This window comes from Biomphalaria glabrata, chromosome 9 (assembly GCF_947242115.1).
Source record: "Biomphalaria glabrata chromosome 9, xgBioGlab47.1, whole genome shotgun sequence".
Lineage (NCBI taxonomy): Eukaryota > Metazoa > Mollusca > Gastropoda > Planorbidae > Biomphalaria > Biomphalaria glabrata.
In genome coordinates, this window is record NC_074719.1 from 24,762,268 (window position 1) to 24,774,292 (window position 12,025).

Here is a 12,025-nt window from a genome sequence, read left to right on the forward strand (position 1 = left end):
TGAATACATTGGAGTGAAATGTTTACAAAATGGTAAAGTTATCTAGGGAGCTTAATGAATACATTGGAGTGAAATGTTTACAAAATGGTAAAGTTATCTAGGGAGCATAATGAATACATTGGAGTGAAATGTTTACAAAATGGTAAAGTTATCTAGGGAGCATAATGAATGAAGTGAAATGTTTCCAAGATTACACAACTGAAGTCGAAGTCTCCACTAATTGATTGAATCATATGTTGTTGATCTACTTCTTGTTGTACAAGAGAAATTAAAAACTGGCAACCAGTCAATGTTTTCCCAGGAAGCTAAGCCATGAGCTACAGACAACCATGAGTTAAAGACATCTAATAACATAAGTTATTTTTTTTAAGAAATGGTGAAAAAGAAAAAGACTAAACAAGAGAAATTATTGGCTTATGATACTGAAGTTATAAATCGTTTTTGTAAGTGCTTTAAATAACTATTTTGAGAGAGATAGATGACAATTAATACTTTTGATCACAGAAAAATGTTTGGTCATTTTTTGGGGTCACCTTTGTAAGGACACTGGCCCAACAGGTAAACAATATTTCAACAATAAAATGCTTGTACAATTTACATGGAAAAAAATATTAATTGATCAAAGATCAAAATTTTTCTAGGCTCTCCTGCAAGAGTAGGGGGCAGAAGCTTAAAAGCTACAAAAATTTAGCATGTTTATTTATAGATATCAAAATATCCTGTACTCACCACAAGTAAATATCCAATAATTCTAGTAAAGTAAATGTAAGCTACAACCTAAGAGTGGTAAAAGCATTGAGCCATAATTATAAATAAAGATAATCAGAAAATAAACAAAAAGAAAACAAATCTTTGTACTATATCTTAACTTGACATAATTATATTTCTACAAATATAGAAAACAATAAAATAATGTTCATTCAGAGATAAAACTTTATAAAACTAGTTAAAAACAAACAAAATTGTTAGTCTAATTGATGTAATCTATTTACTTAATTAAGAATAAAGACATACCATTATATAAAAGTGTCTAAATAGTTTCAATTTATTTAAGTTAATGGCAGCTTTTCCATCTGTTTTAGAGGCCTCTTGAAGATGTCGAATTGACCTAATCAAAGAAAGAATTTTTTGTTAACAAAACTTAAATGTTAAGTGATTTTAGATCTACATCCCACCATTACATAACAATAAAAGAATGTAGCAAAGGACTTACCATATCACTGGAAAGAGAATGGCAAAACAACAAAGCAAGTCAACTCCCATAAATATTTTATGCCAAGTGTCATATGATGAGTAGCCTTCTTCACTCTCCTCTACGATGACCCAGGCAACATTCATTAAAATCTAGGGGGGAAAACGTAATATTTTACAAATACCAGTATAAATTAATCATTTTCTATGTGCAAAACAGAGAATTTAGAACATTCCTATCCCAAACAAATTTGAAGTCAATCACTTACATTTATAGAAAAGATTAACAAAGATTTAGTTTATGCTAAGTTTCCCTTCCAAACCTAACTCTTACTAAGTTTGGTAAAGGTGATGGAATTAATTTTGTTTTTGAGCTGTTTAGATATAAGGTCAAAACAGGACTTTATTTTGTTCTTCAGCTGTTGGGTTATTTTGGCAGAAACAGGACTTTATTTTGTTCTTTTGCTGTTGGTTATATGGCCAAACAACAATTGATAAACTTGACTTTCCCAAACTGAAGTCTGGTATTCATGACATCTGGGAGAAGTATAAAAAATTTATGAGTAAAGATTTTGAGCTGCAGCTGAATTATTCTCCAGGATCTGTGTCTCAAATGCTCAAACTTATTTCTGTGGTCAATATTTTAAATGGTTTTATGTGCAGCTTGCACTATTACTAAGTACCTGTACTTTCTCCGATGTGATGCTAAGTATTGAATACATCTAGAATAAACTGTATAATAATGGTAATAACTAAAAAGTGACTAAAGATGACAAAACAACTTTATAAAATATTTGAAAATCGGTTTTCAGGACAGTGATTGAATACGTGCTCTAATTTATATAAAGTTACAGTATATGAGAGAAACAAAATACTCAAGACAATGGAATGAGAATTGACACTTTATAAACTTCAATCATCACTGTCAAATGTAATGGAATGAGACAGGACAATTTAAAAACTTCAATCCTGACTGTTACCTGTAATGGAATGACTACAAGAAACAGTTTCTTCTCTCTGTCTGTGAACACATGCTTGATGAAAGCCCATCCAGCACCAATCAAAAGTACTGTAACAAACAATACTGCTCCTCTCATTCTAATAAAAGAAAACAAAAATTTGTCATAAAGCAAACACACAGATGTTCGTTGGCGAGGCCAAGAAAAGTTTACTTGTTTCCACTAGGGAAGTATGGAGCCAGCAGATGACTAACAAGATTGGCCTATTTAGTGCTAGTAATCGTTTTTAGAGCCAGCTCAGTGTAAAATAAAGTACACATCCAGGCTATTCTATAACAACAAAACCTTTAAATAAGAGAGAATAATTATGTTGTGAGAAATTTAGCTATGTGCAGGATAAATGGTAATTGTATCAGCTGAGTATGACGGAAGTATTGGTAAGCATGCTGAGATATGCATGAATTTTGCAAGCCTAGATCAAAAAACATCCTATCTATAGAGAACCTAGGTATACAGGTTACTAACAAAAGAGGTAAGCATCATCATCATTAAAACTCTGTTTACTTGAAGCCTTGAAAGTTTCAAATCTCAGTTTTAAAAAATTGGATAAAACTACTGTATTTAAATGTAGTTCTTGGTTACCAAAACTACAGAATTTAGGGAATATACACTATCATTCTTTTTGTAAATTTTGGATGATCTTTTCAGCATTGTTAAAGTTACTTGTTATATAAAAGGTTGGTACCAGAGAATCTGCAATGGTGTTGCCAATCAAAACGTCACACCTGTGATTCTCACTACAATATTGTATTGTCACAAGTAAGGGAGGTCATAATGATGTCAAGAATGAGTGACTATGGAAAATGGGGTAGTGAAAGCTTGCTGGTATTTAGATTTGATTTGATTTGATTTTTGATTTGAGGCACATCGGCACAATTTAGGCCATGTCGTGCCTGCAGTCCCTTAAGGACTACTCTCTCTCTAAACAACAAGGGCCAGATTCTATACAGTCATATAATTAAAATCAAGGTCTATTCACAGTTAAAATAGTAAAGGTAGTAAAAATTTAAATATTTGGTAAAAATCTAATGTAAATAGTGCATGTTCACAAATTCAGAAGTCAGATCTTCGTAGATAGCCCCACTTCCCGAATAAAGCCCAGTACCTTCCCAGGGTCGACATTATCAAATAGTGTTTTTAAATTAGAGGCTCTAAAATATTTCGCCCTGACATCCTGGTATCTGGGGCAATCAATGAGGATATGTTCCACGGTGAGGCGAGAGTCACAGTACTCACAAAGTGGGGGCTCCTCTCTCTTCAGTACAAAAGAGTGCGTGATGTAGGTGTGGCCAATCCTAAGTCTGGACATGGTCGTGCTACCACGCCTTGTCAGACCCTTAGATGTGGGCCACCACCTGACATCCGCCACAATCTGCCTGAGTTTACTGTGAGTCTCAGCCTCCCATCGGTTCTGCCACTCTCGATAGGTGGCAGAGGCAATACTTTGTCTCAGGTCCGAGTAGGGAATTTGGGTTCCTGACACCGCATGATTTAGGGCTCTCATTGCTTCTCTGTCTGCGGCTTTGTTTCCCTCAATGCCAACATGGGAGGGGACCCAGATGAAGGTGACATCCCTACAGTCTGCTGTTATTTGGTCCAACAGCTTCAGGCTCTTATGTACCAATGGGATGTCAGTCTTCATCCGCCCCAAAGCTTGCAATGCAGATTTGGAGTCAGAGCAGATTATAAATTTCCTCCTTTCTGATGCTTTTACGGCCATAAGTGCAAGCAATATTGCGTGCAATTCGGCCGTAAATATGGAGCAGCCATCGGGGAGTCTACGGGAGATTGTTTTGTTCCGAAAGGAGCAGGCACACACGACCTTTCCCTCCATTTTGGATCCGTCTGTGTAGATGGTGCCACAATCTCCGTAGCTCTCCTGCAGTTCCCTAAAGTGGACTTGTAGTATGCTTGGGTCTGTATTTTCTTTTTTGAAATTAAGGAGGGATAAATTTAATTTGGGTTTATTCATTAGCCAAGGAGGATTCTGAGGGGTTTCTATTTTAGAGATTTGGTCAATGGGTGGGGTTAAATTTTGGATGGGTTCTCTCATTCGAAGGCCAAACGGCTGTATGACGTTAGGCCTTCGATTGTATAATTCTACCTCTGTGGGGTTAAATATGGAGTCAAAAGCAGGGTTCGTGGGGTTGGATTTTAGCTTGACTATATACTGCATTGCAAGCTTTTTCATTCTTATATCCATGGGGAGTTCTCCAGCCTCCACTTGGAGGCTTGGGATAGGTGATGTACGAAACGCGCCGAGACAGAGATGCAGGGCAGCATTTTGTATTGGTTCCAGTATTTTTAGGTACGACTAGCTTGCTGCTCCATATATTATGGATCCGTAGTCTAGCTTGGATCGAATTAGACTCTGATAGAGCAGCAGCAAGGTATCTCTGTCAGCTCCCCAGTCCGTATGGCTGAGTACTCTTAGTATGTTTAATGACTTTTGGCATTTCTTCTTATGTTCCTTAATGTGGGGGAGAAAATTAAATTTGGAATCTAAGGTGAGGCCTAAAAATTTTGTAGTTTTCACGACAGGGATCTTCTTTTTGTGTATAAATAGTTCAGGGTCTGGGTGGAGTCCCCTTAGATTACAAAAATGCATACTAACTGTTTTGGAGTCTGAGAATTTGAAACCATTATAGTTTGCCCAACCCTGAATTTTGTTTAAACATAACTGTAATTTTCTTTCTAAGGTGTTCATGTTTTTCCCATAAGTAAGAATGACAAAGTCATCAACATACAAAGAGCACTCTATGCCAGGGGACAGCGCATTTATGATGCTATTTATTTTAATGTTGAACAGGGTGACTGACAGAATGCTGCCCTGGGGTACACCCATTTCCTGGTCATGAGTGTCAGAAGCGGAGTTGCCCACTCGAACCTGAAATTTTCGATCTTTCAGGAATTCCTCCACAAAACGGGGGAGGTGTCCCTTAAGCCCCATAAGCGCCAGGTCACGTAGAATGCCATGTTTCCAGGTTGTGTCATAGGCCTTTTCTATATCGAAGAATACAGCTACTAGATGTTCTCTTCTGAGTAATGCATTTCTAATATAAGCTTCCAGCCTTACCAGGTGGTCAGTTGTTGTCCGCCCCTGCCGGAATCCGCACTGGTAGTTTGAGATCACTTTATTCCTTTCCAGGTACCAGACCAGCCTACTGTTAATCATTCTTTCCATGGTTTTGCAGATGCAGCTTGTTAGTGCTATTGGTCGATAGTTAGCTGGGTCAGAGCCGTCTCTTCCCGGTTTAGGTATCGGTATAACTGTGGCTTTCCTCCAGCTGTTTGGGAAAGTGCCTGTTTGCCACACACAGTTATAGACCCCTAGCAGGACTGCCAATGAGGGTTCGGGAAGGTGCTTGAGGAACTGGTAATGGATTTCGTCTTCTCCAGGCGCTGTGTCATGTGACTTGTCCAGCGATTCCCTCAGTTCCTCAAGCAAGAACGGTTTGTTGTAGTCTTCATTGTTCTCTGACCTGAAATCAATGGGGTGTCTTTCCTCCCTGGTTTTGACTTTTTTCTGCTATTGAGGATGCAAGGCAGTCAGCTATTTCTCTGGGGGACGTGACAGTTCGTCCTTGGTTTTTCAAATGCCCTATTGCATTTGATTCTTTCCCTTTGATTCGCCTTACTGCCTTCCAAACCGCTCTAGCAGAAGTTTTGGCATCCAGACTGCCGACAAAACTTCTCCAGGAATTCCTTTTGGCTGACCGTATGGTTTGTCTAGCCTTTGCTCTAGCTATCCTGAATAGCTTTAGGTTTTCCTGGGAAGGATTCTTTATAAATGCAGCCAGTCGTTTTTTCCTATCACCAATAGCACTTTTGCAAGCTGTATCAAACCATGGTTTGCTAGGCCGTTTTGGATTTGCAGAGGTTAGGGGTATAACTTTCCTGGCTATACTTAGTAGCTTGCTAGCAAAGGTATCAGCTGGGTTCTGTTCATGGAGGATATTTTCTGTGATATCCTCGGAGCATCTTTTTTGGAATTGTTCCCAATCGGCCTTATTCAGTTTCCACCGCTGAGGTCGTCCCAATGAAGGGAAATTGTTAGTAATGATGATTGGGAAGTGATCACTTCCCCGTAGATCATTGCTAACTGACCATTTAAAATCGTCCAGAAGTCCGGGGACGCATACGGTGAGGTCAATGCATGTGAGTGATCCAGTTCCTGGGTGCAAATAGGTCGTTGATGCATCATTAAGTATGCATAAATCATGTTGGAGGAAGATATCCTCCAGCATACGACCTCTTGTGTCAGTATTGTTGGATCCCCACATGGTGTTATGGGCATTGAAATCCCCAAGGATTAAATAAGGCCGGGGGAGTTGTTTCAATAGGTCCTCCATGTCTGTTCGGTTTAATGGAGCGCCTGGTGGTAGATACAGGCTGCAGCAAGTGATAACCTTGTGAAGGGTTATCCTAGCTGCTACGGCCTGTAGTGTGGTCTGTAGTTCTACCCTCTCATGGGGGATGCTATCCTTCACAAGGATACAGACTCCACCTGATGCTCTCTCTGCATCCTCAACATTCTTGCTATAAGCACGGTAGCTTCGGAAGCTGATGCAATCTTTCAGAAATATTTCCTGTAAGCAGGCAGCTACAGGAGTCTCAGAGTCCATCAGTAGCTGCATTTCCTCGTAATTGGCCTTGAGGCCTCTACAATTCCACTGTACAATTCTGGAATCCATGGCTTATTCTAGATGACCTACTTGGAGCTATTTGGCCTTGGGAGGCCCCCGGAGGGGTTTCCCTTTATTCCAGTGACCTTGGTATTTTTATTCTTGGGTTTGGATGGAGAGGAGGACAACCCCCTTTTGGGGGAAGTCTTTCTCTCTGGAGAGGGGAGATCCCTCTGGTTAGAGCGGAGGTCATTTCCTCCTCTCTCGCCTCGGGCATCCTCTCCGCTTTGATTTCTCCCCTTAGGGAGTTGGTCAACCTCTAATTCGGTAGAGGTTGGGGTGTCTAGCTGGGTTCTCTGAGGAGAACCTGTGTCAGACATGATGTCTCCGGGTTCTCCCGGAGTATTGGTTTTGACATGCTGCTCAGTCTCCATGCTCTCATCAGCGAGCACAGAGAACCTGTTCTTTAGCATGACAACAGGGCTTTCTTGTTTCTTCAGAGGTGTGTTCTTTGGCGGTGTTTTCTTCTGAGTTGGAGGAGGGGGTGGTGGGGTCAATGTGTCCGTCTGTGTGGCTATGGATCTTCCTATCTTAGCAACAGCCTGGGCGTAGGTCTTTGTCAAGCCGAATTGGCCCTTGGGTAGGGCCAGTACAGCCGATTTCGCCTGGCTGAAGGTACATCCATTTCTTGCCTTGTACTCCTGCACGGCAACCTCCTGTTTCCACACAGGGCAGTCCTTGGAGTAGGCTGAGTGGCCAGCTTGACAGTTTGGGTCTCAGGTCTAGGGGAACTTGGAGCCAAAGTATTGTGTTGTTGTGGTTTATCCTCAGATAGCCACCACTCAAACACCAGGATCTCTTTATCCCCCCTTACCCGTCGCAGTCCACGGCAAACGGACTGGTCTAGGACGTAGTGAGAATTTAAAGTTAAGGAGACAGTGTGATGATCAATGAAGGCAGACTTAGGAAAAGAGGAGGCAGACACAATGATAGAAAAGAAGTAGGGCACTTTTGAGCTCCAAAAGTGCTAAGGAAAGAGGAGCGCAGTTTAACGTCATGTCTCGGGACGAGCTGGTATTTAGATCTACTAGTCTAACACAATTACTTCATGAAACGAGGAATTATTGAAAGTTCTGTTTTTTAATAAAGAGGCCAGCTCTGTCTGTGAATCTAGTAATGATTTTGTTAGCTTATTGAGAAAAACAAAAGTTAAAATGGGAAGAGAATTTCACATTGAACTCATTCTGTAAAGGCCATTATTAAATTGTGACAAAAGAAAAATATTATGATAATAAACATAGAGCAACTAGTCAACTATGTACTTACAGATAGACAATATACCACAAGATAGCCCAAGCATCAAGGTGTATGCCAGTTTTTTCAATCATGTGCATATTTACCTTTAAACATATATTATGTACCAGGGTATAACATATATTGGTATAACATATATTATATCTTTAAGCATACAACTAAAGATTAAGACTAAAAATAAAATGCATGTTCAATTTAAAAGATTATTAAACTAATATTTATTCTTAAAAAAAAAAAAAAAAAATTCGATTTGTAAAAAAAAAGCCTATTGAGAATTACTACATAAGATTTCTTAATTAAAACTAACTTAGAGAACATTCAACACAGTAATGAGTAAAATAGATAAAACCACCCATTTCAGTGGAAATAAAAAAAGGAAATAAATTTAGGTTTACAAGTCTATGAATAGTTTCTAGTTGCATTTTATCAAACATTAAATAGAATGTGAATATAAAATAAATTTACCCCATGAAATAAATTGGAAATACTTTTGAAGAAGATTACAACCAACATCAGGTAATGTATCTTGTAGACACCTCCACTGTGGAGGAATAAAAGTCTTAATTAAAAATGGAAACTATGAAAACAGAAAGTGTAAGCACTGTAAAAAAAAAAAGACTATCAACTATTAACTTTGAGATAAAAAATTTATTGTAAAAACAGAATAGTAAAAATGTATTTCAACTTACTCAGCTCTGCGCAATACCACAAACCAAACAATAGAAAGTACAAAGAATATCACACAGGAGACAAAATACAAAATGGGAATAGGCATTTCATCTGCTGATAAGTAGCCAAACTCATTCTTCTGTATGATTTGTATCTGAAATCATATAAAACTCTATTATAAAAAAAATTGCCAAGTTGCATAGGCTTCAACAATTTTCTTTCAATAAAAAAAATATATTTTTGTGCAGCTTTAATATATATTGTTATAAACCTGGTGGTGGCACAGATGGGGCTAGTGGTGTGAGTGTAGTCGCCCCAGGCCAGCGCTAGACGAGCGGTCAACCATGACAAGTTACGATGGTCAGCCGAGTCGAGTGTCAACAGGACGGTTCGGGAAGGATCGCCGTCGTGAACAGAGCTCAGGAGCGTCACAAGGAATGTAGTCATGTGACGAAGCTAGAAACGTCGAGCGATGTTCCGTCCGGTTCTAGAAGGTCATTAGAGACCCTATATAAGAGCGGAGGTGTCGCAGTCAAGACGGTCGAGAAAAGGGGCTCAATACAGCAAGGTTGAGAAAAGTGTTTCACGACAGGGGCTCAGAACACGGTCAACTACAGCACAGTTCAATGGTGTGGTTCTCTACGGAGCATTACGACGGTTCAGTGCGGAGTACTGTCAAGTACAGTTGAGACTACTGGCATCTTGATCTTGGTCTGCGATCGAGTCCGACACAACGAGCCTAGTGTGTGAAGTCAGTCCTGGACTGTTGAACCCAGTGCAAGCCCAGAACGAGACGGAGAGGCCAGTGCAAGAGTTGATACGGCGGAACGGTGTTATCGGAGAGATATTTGTACAGTGTTCGTGTTGCCAATTGTACAGTATTGGCTGTTATTTATTCAACTATTAAAGCGTTACGTTACTTTGGAGCCCTGAGATGTCAAGTTCTTTAACTTGGTGGTGTATGGTGCAGTTTGCAGAGAGCATGGATAGTGAGATTCGTAACAATATATATATATATATATTTATATATTACTAACAGTAGACACCGGCTAAGCCAATTGATTTGTTCCTAGGCTTGATATTGTTTATTATGGCTGAAACACTCCCTTCTTTTCTTTTGTTGAATTTTAATAAACAGGTCACATTTTAATAATCAACCACACATACTTTTTTAGCCCGTAAATTAGTGTATCTGTTACAATGAAATTTAATAGCCCAATCTCTTTCCCTCTCTATCTCTCTTGTTCAGTCTCAGTAACCCCCATTTTGTTATTTTTAAGCTGCCTATCATAATTTCTCCAACATAAACTTTTAACTTAATTTGGATAGACCCACTTCATAATGGGACCCCTGACACATACGCACTCATACACACTAATTCCAGTATCAATTTTACTTATTCCCCCCCTCCCCCTGCCAACAATAAAAAGTTATTCCTTTGTACACTCTATGACTTATTTTCCAAAGGCCTCAATGGCCCAATTGAATGCTACATTCCTGTTCCCAACTCTACATTTATTCTGGGTACTATGTTCTCTAAATAAAAAGAAATATCCATTTGGTTTTATTGTGTACTTTTTTTTTTACCCTATTTGAATGTAGTGAAATGACAATAGAACTATATCTAGCGTTTATATGCTATTAGGATTAGCTTTTTAGCGCCCCCGAAAGGGAAAAAGACGCTATTAGTTTTGTGTGGCCTGTCTGTCCGTCCGTCCATCCCATTTAGATCTCAGAAACTAGAAGAGAAAATGAAAATGGGACATCATTCAAAGTTCTGATACAATGGCTACTTTTTTCTTTTCTGAAAGCGAAAAATCTAATTTTTTAAAATCAATTATGCAAGCAGTTTTTAAAAAAAATACACTATTTTTACAACTATTCACTATTAATAGTAACAAAGGCTGGAGGTTTTTTAGTAAGGGAGATGACTATTTACCATTTTTTAACACATTTATGCAAATGGTTTTAGATTTTTTATCAAAAAATATTTGTATCGCTCAGTTATGTAAGTTCTGTCATACTAAATACTACATTTACAAAAATAAAAGTTAACTTTTTTTTTAAAGAGTAAAAATCTATTTACTATGCAAATAAGTTAAAAATAATTTAAAACAACAATTAATAAGTAGTTTTTCATATTATCGCGTGAACTACAAGATGTACCAAACGCTACAGAATTTGTTTTTACGGAAATGTTTCTTTTCTTGAGGCTTTGAATAAGATTGACCCTTTACAAAACAATTAGATACTCATTATAAGACATCAGTTAGGCTAACTTCACATTCACTCATCCCTTGGTCTGCTGGACCTTTGGGGCACCACACAGGATCTGTCAACCTTCTTTCTCCATTCTTCTCTGTCATTTGCCTTTGATAGAATTTCATTATGATATTCTTTCTGAAAATATTAAAACCTGCCTTTTTACCTTACTGGGTGGATTTCTTCTTCTAGCCAGCTTTATTGCTGCTGAGCTGTGAGCTCTTTAGCAGACTGTGCCAAGACTGGGTGGACCACTTCTGACAGAATTCAATACCGATATTCTTTCTGCCTGGGTGGACCACTTCGGGGGCCAATTTTGAGTTTGTGTTTCACACAAACTGTCTTTGTAACCTTGTTGTTTTTTTTTTATTTTATTTAGTCAGCGTCTTAAAGGGAAGTGTAAGTGACATACAGCAAGTTTAATAAGTTCACTTAAGGGAAAAGAAATAATTTTTTAGCTATCTTTTTAAATTCTTAATAAGAAGACTGCGACCTTTTGGGGAAATAATGAAAATAAAATACAAAGGTTAGATAGAAAGCTTGCAGTTTTTCGTGAACAGCAGTTGTCAGGTTGTGAATATGTCAAATAGGGTTCTTAGTGAACGTCTAGGAGGTAAAAGGAACCTGTGTACGAAATTTCATGCGGATACAGTTTAAGAGATATAATTTATAAAGTATTAAAGTGATATAGTATTAAAATAAAGTATTAAATTGCTATAATTATTTTATAACAGTTCTTTCTATTCTGAAATTAAGTTGAACTTTATATAAACATTCTGCGAGAGCAATTAAAAAAAAGTATATAAACCAAATAATTACCTTTTATTACTGATATAAGGACAGACCATAATGAGATGGAAATATTAAAAGTATCTTTATTGAAAAAAAAAAAAAATTCACACATTTTTTTCCCTGCTGTAATCTGATATTTCCTTACAAATTCTT

General features: G+C 38.1%; 1 protein-coding gene across 2 annotated transcripts in view; it reads right to left on the reverse strand.

Moving 5' to 3' along the window:
• Nucleotides 1–12,025, reverse strand: part of LOC106056760 (protein GPR107-like) — a 28,190-nt gene that overhangs the window by 4,350 nt on the left and 11,815 nt on the right. The window contains exons 10-17 of one of the 2 annotated variants that reach the window (XM_056040594.1): nt 8,839–8,972; nt 8,615–8,690; nt 8,162–8,235; nt 2,172–2,289; nt 1,214–1,344; nt 1,015–1,108; nt 730–777; nt 11–152 (exon numbers count right to left, since the gene is read on the reverse strand). In XM_056040594.1, the coding sequence (XP_055896569.1) occupies nt 78–152; nt 730–777; nt 1,015–1,108; nt 1,214–1,344; nt 2,172–2,289; nt 8,162–8,235; nt 8,615–8,690; nt 8,839–8,972 (750 nt within the window). In that variant the 3' untranslated portion in view covers nt 11–77. Of the gene's footprint in view, nt 1–10; nt 153–729; nt 778–1,014; nt 1,109–1,213; nt 1,345–2,171; nt 2,290–8,161; nt 8,236–8,614; nt 8,691–8,838; nt 8,973–12,025 lie in introns of those variants that run through there. The other variant, XM_013213605.2, reaches the window with a different exon arrangement.